Source organism: Pleurodeles waltl, chromosome 7 (genome assembly GCF_031143425.1).
Source record: "Pleurodeles waltl isolate 20211129_DDA chromosome 7, aPleWal1.hap1.20221129, whole genome shotgun sequence".
Taxonomy (NCBI): Eukaryota; Metazoa; Chordata; class Amphibia; order Caudata; family Salamandridae; genus Pleurodeles; species Pleurodeles waltl.
This window is the reverse complement of record NC_090446.1, coordinates 1,153,083,280-1,153,097,649: the sequence shown is the minus strand read 5'-3', so window position 1 is coordinate 1,153,097,649 and position 14,370 is coordinate 1,153,083,280. Positions and strand designations below refer to the sequence as shown.

General features: G+C 45.9%; 1 protein-coding gene across 1 annotated transcript in view; it reads left to right on the top strand.

Moving 5' to 3' along the window:
* Window positions 1-14,370, top strand: part of JMJD6 (jumonji domain containing 6, arginine demethylase and lysine hydroxylase) — a 68,015-nt gene that overhangs the window by 18,156 nt on the left and 35,489 nt on the right. Inside the window, exon 4 of the mRNA XM_069200240.1 lies at window positions 10,810-10,945. Coding sequence (XP_069056341.1) covers window positions 10,810-10,945 — 136 coding nt within the window. The remainder of the gene's footprint in view (window positions 1-10,809; window positions 10,946-14,370) is intronic.

Below are 14,370 nucleotides of genomic sequence, written 5' to 3'. Positions count from 1 at the left end.
GCATTCCAAAAACCTCATGCAGGAAACCCAATATCAAAACAAGGTATAGCCAGATGGATAGTTAAATGCATCCAAATCTGCTACCTTAAAGCTAAACGACAACTGCCCATTACACCAAGGGCACACTCAACCAGAAAGAAAGGTGCTACCATGGCCTTTCTAGGAAACATCCCAATGCAAGAAATATGTAAGGCAGCCACATGGTCTACGCCTCACACATTCACCAAGCACTACTGTGTAGACGTGTTATCCGCACAACAAGCCACAGTAGGTCAAGCCGTATTAAGAACATTGTTTCAGACTATTCCCACTCCTACAGGCTGAGCCACCGCTTTGGGGAGATAACTGCTTACTAGTCTATGCAAAACATGCGTATCTACAGCGACAGATGCCATCGAACTGAAAATGTCACTTACCCAGTGTACATCTGTTCGTGGCATCAGTCGCTGTAGATTCGCATGTGCCCACCCGCCTCCTCGGGAGCCTGTAGCAGTTCGGAAGGTACCTTCAACTATTTGTATATATATTATTTTAACCTTAAATAGGTACATACTTAGTCACTCCATTGCATGGCCACTATTACTACAATACAACTCCTACCTCACCCTCTGCGGGGGAAAAACAATCGAAGATGGAGTCGACGCCCATGCGCAATGGAGACAAAAGGAGGAGTCACTCGGTCCCGTGACTCGAAAGACTTCTTCGAAGAAAAACAACTTGTAACACTCCGACCCAACACCAGATGGCGAGCTATGCAAAACATGCGAATCTACAGTGACTGATGCCACGAACAGATGTACACTGGGTAAGTGACATTTTCATTTCCCATTTCATATGCAGACCAAGATATTTGTTAAAAAACTGAACTGCTCCTACGTCTTACACTGAATGAAGTTGAATTATTATAAGAAACCAAATTAATACACGGGGTTATGATCACTGGCACAATGTGGTATTATCTTAAAATCCGAAATTAAATGAAAATCTGGGGAGCTAATTAAAATAATGTCAATTATGCTACCTTTTAGAATTAGAATTTCCCGTATAAGTGGGTATCTTTTGAATGTGTAGCAGCCTTCTCCCTAGCAAAAACAAGATCAAGTTTATAAATAAATGAGAGTATTTATGGCTTCGCCGAGGTTGGAATGAATAAAATGTGTTGACATCTCTCTCCCCTCTATAAAAGTGCCACAAGCATGTGGTAATTCCTGATTACATAACGGCACATTAAAATCTCCAACCCAAATCGTGACTAGCTCACTGTCCTGATACTTCCCATAAAAGTCAAGGAAATCCATTAACTCCTAAAGACTTACATTCAAGGAATCACTGGAAGTATTTTCCTGTACAAATGTCATAGGCATCTCCACATTTAAGTCACAGTAAGCCATAGAAGAGGGGATAGGTGAAGCGATTAAATCATAAAAGAAACTCTGAGGATGAATTTGAATCCCTTCTTTCCTCTTGGCATGGTATGGGTATGAAAAATCCATCAGTAAACAATTAACCAAATGCGGGTTGGCAAAATTAATAACAGTACAGTTACCGTCATATACCTTCTTTGAAAGACCCACCCACTTCACTCTGCATGCCATAAGAATCTTATTATTTGAGTCAACTTGATAGCTAAACTTTTGTCTCAGCCAATGGGTACATTTCCTCATTAATGCCATAGTATCTTCCCTACATGAAGATTCGAGGGGAGGAACATTAGCTAAGACCAAAACGTAAGGCATGCAGTCTGGTGGGAGTTGCAAGATTTCAGTTTGGACATCAATAGGGTTAATTCGAGGGACCGTTATACAATCTGCTGGTGTTCCATGAACACCTGTGAGGTGAACCTTGGGTGGATCATAGGAAGTCAATCAGTCAATATGCGTTGCTTCTTGACATTCAGACAAGACCGCCTTCTTTGCCACCTCTGCAGGAGTGACTTGAGTAATCTGTTCAATCAAGTTCTTTTGCAAATGTTCAAATTTTTTTGTTATCAGAGTTACTAACATCTCCTCCAGAGCTGCAAAAAATGGTTTGAGCATGGAATCTATTTTATGAGCATAATCATCACAGATGACTCTCTTTTCCCTTGTCTGGGTCTAAATCCTCAGTTCGTGAGCCTGCGGCGGATAATAAATCGGCTGGTGGATCCGGAATTAAACAAGTGTTTCCCATACGCCCTGTAGTACACTTTGAAGATTTAAAATGTTTTGCACAGGCTCCTTCTTTCCTTTTTTGGGGGGGTGGGGAAGCCGGAACAAAGCGATCCGCAGTATCTTCACGTAGAGTAGGCATTTGTGAAGAGGGAGCGTCGAGTTCAGACTGAAATAATTTGTGATTTCAAGAGCTCCGAGAAGAGTCTTGAAGCTCTGTACTGGGCAAAATGTGAACCAAGGGCTCAAGGGGAATTTTCTGAGTAAGTTTATGAGTAGCCCCAATCTTTTCTTCGACCTGGACAATTTCGGTTTCGATGGCCCCAATCACCGAAGATAAATAACTTCTAGTCGGTTGGGAGTGTGGACCATGAGCACCATCTCCCCATTGAGTAATGTTTTTCCTTTTACCCATTGTATAGTGGGGATATGTAAAACGAAACCACAAAAAAATCAAGCCCTAAAAGGTATTATGGAGCAGGGGGTTTCCCAGAAACCAAGCTCAATATTAGTCCAGCACTACATAGCTTTAAAGTAAGATTAAACTGAACATAAATGTGGGGCTAAGATATGCTCACAAACTGCTTACCACATTGCTCCCCACAGGGGAATTGTTAGGGGGGTGGCCTATCCCAGCCTCTTCCGGGCGATGATGGATGCGTGCGTCTCGGTTCTGCAGAGTGTGGCCCGCCCCCAAGACAAAGTCCCCAAACAAATAAGTAAATAACCAACACTGTGTACAATACGTAATGAACAAAGTGTGGTCTGATCAAACAAAAGTAGAGCTACTGGCATTTACCAGCTGCAAGGTCAAGTCAATCAAATCAAAGCACACACAGGCCTAGACACTGTAAATACCACTCACTTGCCAGAGACAGCTAGACTCTCCAGCACCTACTCTGAGCAGACACAGTAAGCAACAACGATATCCCACTAGAAAGGAAAAACAAAACAAAATTACACACAAGGCAACACAATACACATTGTGCACAAATATGAGGAAAATTTCACACACATTTAAACAAAAGGCTAAGTAGGCTGCTATTATTAAATTTGCAACAAAAAAAACACATCCATGAAGGTCATTGATACTCATTTGGAAGTAAACAGTACAAAAAGTTTTTTTAACACTTGCAACAACACAAACTGCAGATCTGTCAGTGCTGAAACCGCAATCATGAGTCACACGAAAGGAAAACAAAAGCTTTGCACTAGAATAAAAAGGAGACATAAAACATGATCACAAATGACAAAAACTAAAACAGATAACATTATTAAAAAAATGCTGAAGTGTGCCAATCATGATTCAGATGCCAACTACACACATAGCTAAACGCCATTCCATGCATAACCCCAACCAAGCGCCACTCCACGCACACCGCCAGCCAAGGGCTAGCCCACGCACAGCATCAGCCAAGCGCTACTAGACTCACATTGCCTGCCAAGAGTGCGCGCACACTCACTCCTGATCGTGTCTACTAAATTTTTGCGCCCATACCAGCCGGGTCAGTTATGGCCTTAAAATGTAGCCGATCTTGCCACCGGGGAGGGGGGGTTGAATGGGGCAGAAATGGCCAAAATATATGTGCGCATATATAATATACCTGTTGGCTTAGTGCCTTTTGCCCCTCTTGGGAGCTCAGGGCAAAGTAGCTTGCTAATTATATCCAGGGGCACTGGAATCATGCGGCAGGATAGGGCTCAATTATGCGGCAGGGTTGAGCAAATTATGTTGAAAGAAAAAGCAAATTTGCAGTAATTTTTGAAATAGTATTACTACTTTATTTCGCCATTTTCAAACTTGGTAAGACTGTATGGGCGTTGGTTGTACTTGATTAGTGCCAGTTTAACACCCAAATACAGCAATAAGAAGCATTAAGGTGACCAATTAAGTTTTGCAAAGGGTCTTTGTAAAGAAATGGCTCCCTGTTGCAGTTACCCCCCACTTTTTGCCTGATACTGATGCTGACTTGACTGAGAAGTGTGCTGGGACCCTGCTAACCAGGCCCCAGCACCAGTGTTCTTTCACCTAAAATGTATCATTGTCTTCACAATTGGCACAACCCTGGCACCCAGGTAAGTCCCTTGTAACTGGTACCCCTGGTACCAAGGGCCCTGATGCCAGGGAAGGTCTCTAAGGGCTGCAGCATGTCTTATGCCACCCTAGGGACCCCTCACTCAGCACAGACACACTGCTTGCCAGGTTGTGTGTGCTGGTGGGGAGAAAATGACTAAGTCGACATGGCACTCCCCTCAGGGTGCCATGCCAACCTCACACTGCCTGTGGCATAGGTAAGTCACCCCTCTAGCAGGCCTTACAGCCTAAGGCAGGGTGCACTATACCACAGGTGAGGGCATAGGTGCATGAGCACTATGCCCCTACAGTGTCTAAGCAAAACCTTAGACATTGTAAGTGCAGGGTAGCCATAAGAGTATATGGTCTGGGAGTCTGTCAAAAACGAACTCCAGTTCCATAATGGCTACACTGAAAACTGGGAAGTTTGGTATCAAACTTCTCAGAATAATAAACCCACACTGATGCCAGTGTTGGATTTATTAAAAAATGTACACAGAGTGCATCTTAGAGATGCCCCCTGTATTTTACCCAATTGTTCAGTGCAGGACTGACTGGTCTGTGCCAGCCTGCTGCTGAGAGACGAGTTTCTGACCCCATGTGGTGAGGGCCTTTGTGCTCTCTGAGGACAGAAACAAAAGCCTGCGCTGGGTGGAGGTGCTTCACACCTCCCCCCGCAGGAACTGTAACACCTAGCATTGAGCCTCAAAGGCTCAGGCTTCGTGTTACAATGCCCCAGAGCACTCCAGCTAGTGGAGATGCCCGCCCCCTGGACACAGCCCCCACTTTTGGCGGCAAGTCCAGGAGAGATAATGAGAAAAACAAGGAGGAGTCACTGGCCAGTCAGGACAGCCCCTAAGGCAACCTGAGCTGAAGTGACTCTGACTTTTAGGAATCCTCCATCTTGCAGATGGAGAATCCCCCCAATAGGGATAGGAATGTGACCCCCTCCCCTTTGGAGGAGGCACAAAGAGGGTGTAGCCACCCTAAGGGCTAGTAGCCATTGGCTACTGCCCTCCCAGACCTAAACACACCCCTAAATTCTGTATTTAGGGGCTCCCCTGAACCTAGGAACTCAGATTCCTGCAACCTAAGAAGAAGAGGACTGCTGAGCTAAAAAAAACCTGCAGAGAAGACGGAGACACCAACTGCTTTGGCCCCAGCTCTACCGGCCTGTCTCCCCCCTTCGGAAGAAAACTGCTTCAGCGACGCTTTCCCCAGGACCAGTGACCTCTGAATCCTCAGAGGACTGCCCTGCTCTAGAAGGACCAAGAAACTCCCAAGAACAGCGGCCCTGTTCACCCAAGACTAACTTTGTTTCCAAAGGAGCAACTTAAAGACAACAGCGTTTCCCGCCAGAAGCGTGAGACTTGCAACCCTGCACCCCCGACTCGACTGGTGGAGAAACAACACTTCAGGAAGGACTCCCTGGCGACTCCGAGACTGAGTAACCAGAGTTGTCCCCCCTGAGCACCCACAGCGACGCCTGCAGAGGGAATCCCGAGGCCCCCCCTGACCGCGACTGCCTGACTCCCAGATCCCGATGCCTGGGAAAGACCCTGCACCCGCAGCCCCCAGGACCTGAAGGATCGGAACTCCAGTGCAGGAGTGACCCCCAGGAGGCCCTCTCCCTTGCCCAGGTGGTGGCTACCCCGAGGAGCCCCCCCCCCCCCCCCCCCCTTGCCTGCCTGCATCGCTGAAGAGACCCCTTGGTCTCCCATTGATTCCCATTGAAAACCCGACGTGTGTTGGCACACTGCACCCGGCCGCCCCCGTGCTGCTGAGGGTGTACTTCCTGTGCTAACTTGTGGCCCCCCGTGCCCTACAAAACGCCCCTGGTCTGCCCTCCGAAGACGCGGGTACTTACCTGCTGGCAGACTGGAACCGGGGCACCCCCTTCTCCATTGAAGCCTGTGTGTTTTGGGCACCACTTTGAACTCTGCACCTGACCGGCCCTGAGCTGCTGGTGTGGTAACTTTGGGGTTGCTCTGAACCCCCAACGGTGGGCTACCTTGGACCCAAACTTGAACCCCGTAGGTGGTTTACTTACCTGCAAGAACTAACAATTACTTACCTCCCCTAGGAACTGTGAAAATTGCACTGTCTAGTTTTAAAATAGCTATATGTGTTTTATTTGAAAAGAATATATGCTATTGTGATTATTCAAGGTTCCTAAAGTCCTTACCTGCAATACCTTTCATGCAAAGTATTACATTTAGAATTTGAACCTGTGGTTCTTAAAATAAACTAAGAAAATATATTTTTCTATACAAAAACCTATTGGCCTTGAATTGTCTCTGAGTGTGTGTTCCTCATTTATTGCCTGTGTGTATGTACAACGAATGCTTAACACTACTCCTTTGATAAGCCTACTGCTCGACCACACTACCACAAAATAGAGCATTAGTATTATCTCTTTTTGCCACTATCTTACCTCTAAGGGGAACCCTTGGACTCTGTGCATACTATTCCTTACTTTGAAATAGTGCATACAGAGCCAACTTCCTACAGTCTTCCACTCCGTGGCAACACATGTTGCTGCAATTTTTTGTAACTTTTCAACCGTTTGAGCTAGAAACTTTTTTTTTGTTTTTAAAATATGCAGACTATGCAGCAGATCGTCTTGGTTATCCAAACAAATAGGTCATATATGTTATGGTATGGCCTTTACATTGTTTGCTACGGTATAGCGTGCTCTTCCGTCTCAGACGGGTAATTTTGAAAGCCTTTCCCCTGTTCTGTGACTTTGCAGGCTGTGTATCCTTTAACCCCTTCGCTGCCAGGCCTTTTTTGAGCTATTTGGGGGCAGTTCGTGCTTGGACCCTCATACAGAGTTTGTGGGTTCCCCTGAAGGAGACCAAGAAATTAGCCAAAATACAGCTAACATTTAGTAGGTTTTTTTTTCCTCCAAGTTTTTTTGGGGGTGGGGGGCCTGCAGACGAAGGCTTGTGGTTTGTTTCCCTGAAAATGGCATCAACAAAGGGTTTGCGGTGCTAAAATCACCAGCTTCCCGGCTTTCAGGAACATGCAGACTTTAATCAGAAAACCATATATTTCGCAACTATTTTGGCATTTTACTGGGACATACCCCATTTTTACTATTTTTTTTTTTTTGTGCTTTTAGCATCCTTCCAGTTAGTGACAGAAATGGATGTGAAACCAGTGCTGGATTTCCAGCAAGCTAAACATTTCTGAAAATTAGGCAAAATTCTCAATTCAGCAAGTGGTCATGTTGTGTGACCCTACAAGGTTTTCCTACAGAAAATAACAGCAGCCATACAAGAAAACCCACCAAAGCCAGACATTTCTGAAAACTAGACACCCAGGGGAGTCCAGGGAGGTGTGACTTGAGTGGATTCGCCCTGTGTTTTTTTTACTCAGAATCTTCAGCAAACCTCAAATTTAGCCACATTTCTGTGTGGTATTACCGCACTGGGCCACATTTCCTACCACCCTTCGTTCCCCGCAGTCTCCTGGGAAAAACAATACCTCACTTGTGTAGGTGGGCCACGTGCCTGTGACTAGTAAGAGACAAAAACCTGTTGAAATGGAGGGGGCACCAAAGATAGTCAAAAAGGGCAGTTTGGGAAATAATAGAAATAGGCCGATCTGCCCCTAAGGAGGGGCAGAAAGGGCCTAAAAACAATTGCTCAAACCCCCCTACCCAGGGGGCGACCTTTGCCCAAGGGGCCGCTCCCCTTATACAGAAAAACAAAAAAAAAATCCCTAGTGTCTAGTGGGCATTTCTTCTGCCCGGTCGCAGGCCTTTCCTCTCCTTTCATGCCTCTCTCGCCCCCTCCACGTGATCAGAGGAGAAATGCTATTGCATTTTTCCTCCGATCCGCACTGGAAGCTGAGGTAGGCCTCTGATTAGGTCAGCACTCGATTGCACACTGACCTCATCAGATGCCGCGGGGGCAGGGTTGGAAGGGAAGCGATTTTCCCCTTCCATTCCTGCCCAGTGAAGGGGGTTGCGAAGGCCCCTGGGGGAGCACTAGCTCTTCCCCCAAGGGCCCCTACCTGGACGTAACTGCTGCTTCCTGGCACCCGAGCGGTGCCGCCCAGGCCGTAACAGTTACTTCCAGGGCACCACAGGGGTTAAAGTAGACAACATTCTTAATATTTTTTCTAAATTTACTCACAAACATTACACTTTCTCACATCAGTTCTTACATTCGCTCTCCCCTGCCCTTTTATTTCGCCTTATCCTCAATCCCCTTCCTCTACAGTAATTCTGCCAGTGCTCTTCCATCCCAAACTTTCACCGCTCTGCTTTTTACTCTTTCCTACCCTATTCACGTCTCCTATACTGTCTCGCTCTGTCACCAGCGTTCTCCTGTGCCTTTTCTTCATTGCTCTCCCTTACATTTCTTAAATTGACACCTCTTAACAGCATACCACATATCCCTATACTGTTCCTCAGTCCATTCCCCTTTCCCTTCCATTCCTCCCGCTAGTCCTTTATGTCTTCCATTCTCCTTCACTTCTTCGACTGCCTCTTTTTGCACTGATCTACCTCCTGTAGTGTTCTCCCCCGCCATCCTCTTGTTTGTGTCTCTACTTGCACTGTTTAACAGCAGTCTTCTTATTTTGCAATCTTTGCTGTTCCTCACATGCCTTCCCCTTTGACTTTTTATTTAAGTTAAATCTTTCATAATTCATTTTTTAAAAGGTATATTTTCCTGGATGTAGGTTAATGTAATCCCGTGAGTGAAAATACACTGTCCAAATATTTAGTAACTAACACATTTTACAATCATAAAACTAACACACCTAAACATAATGACAGATGGCAATTACATACTTTTAAACCATGCAGAGCACACACAGATATACAAAGCCAACAGCTCAGCACACACTTACAAAGGCGAGATCTATTTGCTATGTCAGTGCTTGTTGAAAAAAGCCTCACGCTTTTTGTGCCCCACCCCGATCACACTCCTCACACATGATGCATCACCCTCTGCATAAGTCTTGCTCTGTTACCTTCTTTACCCCAAGAGCATTTCATGGCCTTTTTAAATAACCAAAATATACTAGCTTGTAGTAGTTCATTAGAATTCATAGACCCTTCTCCGAAGCGCCCAGTGCAAAGCCCACTTATACTTATTTGAATGCTGCAGTACATAAGTTGTGTACAGTAAACACTGGTAAATTGCCTTACTACGCTTTTGTAATTTGCTCATAATTTAAATATGCATGCATTACAATGTATTTTTTTGGCTTAGTAACTTCAGCCTGGATAAGCATCACAAGTAGTTTGCTAGTGCTAACAGCACACTGCAAATGGCTGGTGGAAAGTGCTTGTAATAACAGGTCTTAACATTACTCAGCACAGTAGTAGTATATCATGGAGCAACCTGGATTGGCATGCTGCTATAATCACACATCTCTGAGAGCCAGATTGCATAGAACTGTTTTCCCTCACAACGTCTGCACATTGTGAACTAAAACAACTTTAATGAGCACATTTAAAATGAAAAATGCTAGAGGTTGTGTCATGTTCAAATATGCATTAACATAAAAACTAGGCCTAGAAATGGGACGTACAGAAATCATGTTGTACAATGATCTGGCACAAGTGATCCATATTTGGGCATGTTTATAGAGATTCATTAGCATGTAAAAGCCAGAGCTATTGGTTTTGCCCAATGCTTGTTTTCTATTTGAAATGGTTTTCTAGGAAAGACATCAAGCTCAGAATTGCCCAGTAGTGGTCTCTCCACCCCCCCCCCTTTCTTTTTTTCCTCCACTCGTATTATTGAGGGTCTTTCACTGTATCACGCACTGTTGATGGGTCAAGAAGGATAAGTAAATGCACAGTGATCTCTAAGGTTTACAGTATAGCTGTTTCTTTGCTTCTTCCAGGTCTGTAGTTAATCAAATAGGTCGTCTCACTCTTCAATGGATTATCAAAGGCAACACAATTTGCTGGATTTTGGATATGAGGTTCACTATAGGGCGAACATTTATTTATTGGTAGCGTCTGGTATTTTATTTTTCTCTATATATTGAATCATTGACCTAACTGAGGAGTTTATCATCATCGCCCAGCATAGGTTGTAAAAAAAAAAAAAAAAAGGGCTCAGCTGTCATTAAAATAAGCCGGTTTATGTTTGTCTTCAGGAGCTCACTTTCTGTGACTTCGCTGAAATTGTTCTTCCCCACAGGACCTGGAAATAAAATTGGTTGGAGTTGGGTGGGATTGTTACTCATAACTTGATCAAGTGTCATGGCTGCAGACAGCAATTTGAACCACTATTGTATTTTTAGAGCAACACTGTTACAGTGTAACCTTTTTTTTGTAGAGTTCATGTTGTGGGGGAACGAGTTTCGGAACCCATCAATATGAGTTTGGGAGGGAGGAATTAGAGGGGGTGGATTTTGTCACTTACAAATGAACGGCATGGAGCGGTTATGTCTAAGAATTTAAACGGTGGGGTTGTGTGTTCCTTTCATGTATTCTTTTCTTAAGAGTTGTTGCATATTACAGGCTTTTTCCATTTTGGTATGGTTTGATGGTAGGGGTGTACCTTATTTTAGGTTTTGAAAGTACTGCCATTTTATGTGGTTCTTTGAATCTCGCAGGTGGCTGGTGGCATGTGGTTCTCAATCTGGATACCACAATTGCCCTGACGCAGAACTTTGCCAGTAGTACAAACTTCCCAGTGGTGTGGCACAAGACCGTAAGAGGGAGACCCAAATTGTCAAGAAAGTGGTACAGGTGAGGTACAATTGTCATCTGGAGTTGGTGAGAATTCACTGGGCCAGGGACAATGTAATGAGCAAGAGGTTCTCTGTGTTGCCAGTTATATTTATGGTTTTTGTGGCTGTAGCTCAATATTGTTTCAAGTAAGTACATGTTCGAGGTATGTGTTTCTGTAGATGCACATGCTGTGCGTACTCCTTCCATCTAGTGCTGGATCACGTGGTACTGTGACTGCTCCTCTTGGCAAAAATGCACATGGTCATCAACTCCATTTAGTTTTCTTTCTGCCATCTGGTTCATAAGTGTGCTCCTGTGCTCTGAGTTGACACTGTTGCAGTGCTTTTTCTATTCACACAGTTCCTTCTTTCCTTCCATATTGAACTTTGATTGTGTCTCCCTCAGATCAACAATTTGATTTTTTTCAAGTGGATCTCGGCGACCACAGCCACTCCTGGGCATAATCCGCCTGGGGCCTACTCGGTGTTTCTCATAGAGTCTCTCCGCAATGCCGGAACTGCGATGGAACATATGCCATTTCATTATTGTGTTCTCTGCCAAGACGTATTCCCTCGGACCGATCTCGATCAGGTCTGTCATCTGTGGCTGTCGCCAGTGCACAATGGGGACGCCTGCAATGCTTGTCTCTCTTTCCACTCCAGAAAGACACTTTGTGACCATTATGCTCGGTGACTCTAGATACCAAGTAGTGGTAGAGACAGCACCCCACACCTCTTTGGTCCAGAGAACATCGAGGGAAAACAAAATCCTCAGCCGTCTGCTGCGGATGAAGAGGCTTTCTTCCCTGGAGAAAGTTCTGGCTCCGACCTGGAGATGGGGGGGACCTTCCAGTAGCTCAACAGTCTGTGAGAAGGGCACCTCCTCATCCTGGGCAGCCTTCAGCAAAAGGACACTCTTGTCTCTGGTGTTCCAGAGTGGCTGTCTTTCGGATTGCAACTGCCTTTGGGCCATGGTCGGCACCAACAAAACGCTGTGGATTCCCCGCCCAGCTCCAGCTTGGCGCTGAAGAAGCCTTTGAGACAGACTGCTTTATTGTTTGCCACTCTGGCACTGAGCTGACCCTCTCCTGTGACCACATCTGCCTTGGCACTAATGTGAACTTTGGTGCTGAAACTGAAGATACCCTTGGAGTTAGACTTCAGAGTCTGACACTGGTGTGAAGGGGGGGGGAGGTCTCTATAAGGTGCAGCAGCAACTTGGCTTATGGCAGAAACACCTACTCATCCAGCACCACACAGGGTGCATTTTTGCTTGCCCTTTAGGCCCTGCTGCTCCACCCTTGAAACGTCAGCTGTTCTTCCAGGATGACTTAGACATTCCGTTTCTGGCAAAGCAATACAACAAAGCAGATAAGGTTACCAGTCCTTTAACCCATGTGCCGCCATCACCTTCCTGCTCCTTAGCCTTTGTCCTCTCGTCGGCTTCTCCAGGGGACCTCCTTGACATCACACCTTATGGGTCTCTATACTCTGACATGGGTGCCCCTTGGGGGGGGGGGGGGCGGGGGAGAGTGATGAAACTCACCAATAGGATGGCCAGCAGAACTCCTGTTATGTAGACCCACCAGGGTCCATAAGCAAGCCACCTCAGGCCAGCGGGGCTGTCCATCCACCAGATAAGAAAAGCAGGCACACAGATGTAGCAAGGAAATGGGTGTCTGCACAATCAGCCAGCCACTGGTGCTTTGCTAATTCTGTGGGTCTTCTTGCAAGATATGATTTTACCCATGGGGACAAAATGGAGAAGAGTCCTTCCAGTACCTGCCTGAATTGCATAGAAAACTGGGTCAGGAGATACTGTCTGAGGGCAGGCTGATCTCAAACAACTCTAGACGCAGCTGGCAGTGCTGCCATAGGGGTAAATTCTAGTTGCCTGCTAAGCAGACACTCTTGGCTCCTTGTCTCTGGCCTTAAGCCAGAAGTTCAGCAGAACATGCTAAACATGCCCTTTGATGGTTTGGACCAAAGAGGCGCTCAAGTGGACCAAGCTTTTGCGAAAGCGATTGGGGCCATTGCAAACACCTGCTCCCCGCAGCGCTTTTCACTGCACCCCTTATGTTGGAGTCCCGAAGACTTTACTAAATCTTCCACATCTTATCACCGTAACCAGGACTAGCATTCCTTTCCCAGGGGTTATTTTAGCTGGTCCTATAGGGGGAAAAAATTGCAGAGGCAAGGGTAGCTCTGCGGCAGAAGTTACACCTGCCAGCAAACCCTGACTGTCTTCTTACCCTCGACCACACATCTGTTGGGGTGCCCACAAGGCTTCTTCCCTACATGGCAAGCCACCACCTCGGACCAGTGGGTGTTGGATATTATCCAAAATGGTTATTTTCTGGAGCTCACTTCCATGCCTCCCACAACTCACCTTGCAAACACACTCACAGGAACATCAAGACCTACTCACGGAGGAGGTCAAAGCCCTCCTTCTCGAAAGGGTTTTTAGAACATGTCTCTCGACATCAGCACGGTACGGGGCTGTACTCACTGTACTTCCTAATACCTAAAAAAAGACAGGGTCCCTCGAGCCCCTAAACTAATACCTCCCATTGGAGCATTTTCATATGCGACCCATCAGGATGTCATTCCACTTCTCCAGCAAGGCAACTTTATGGCCACACTCGAGGTAAAGGATGCCTATTTCCACAGACCAATACACCTGACTTACCGCTGGTATCTCAGATTTGTGGTCACTGGAAGACCATACCAGTTCAAAGTGCTCCGCTTTGGAATCACTGCTGCACCTTGCGGAGGTGGCTGAATACATGCGCAGATAAAGTGTCTTTGTTTCCCATATTTGTACGATTGGCTTATCATAAGTACCACCCACCAGCAGTGCCTCAAACACACACAAGTCACAGTATATCTGCTTCATCGCTTTGAGTGTACCATCAGCGCCTCCAGATCCAGCACTACCTAGACAGTCTCAACTCGTAGGTTTTTATAACCTATCCAAATCAAGCCAGGATCCAGTCCTTTCATGCACTGCTCCCCTTATTTCAACCAACTCAGTCAGAACAGTTGTGTGCCTCCTAGGCATGATGGTCCTCTGCATTGCCATAGTACCTCATGCCAAGCTTTACATGGGTCTGTTGCAAGACTGTTTTATGCAGCAGTGGTCTCAAGCTGAGGTCACTTGGATGATCTAGTGTTGATTGGCTGCCGCACTCCTCACTCTCTCCAGTGGTGAAACACCAACAACCTGTTTCAGGGGCGGCCTTTGCTCACCCATTTCCGCAGAGGATTGTTACAATGCACGCCTCTCTTGCAGAGTAGGACGCACAGTTACAGGAGCTGACTGTACAGTGTTGATTGGAAACCAGTACCAGGGGCTCCACATCAACTACCTTCAACTTGTAGCTGTTCACCTGGTGTTAAATGCTGTCCTACCTCAGTTAACAGTCAAGGTTGTTCTTGTATGGA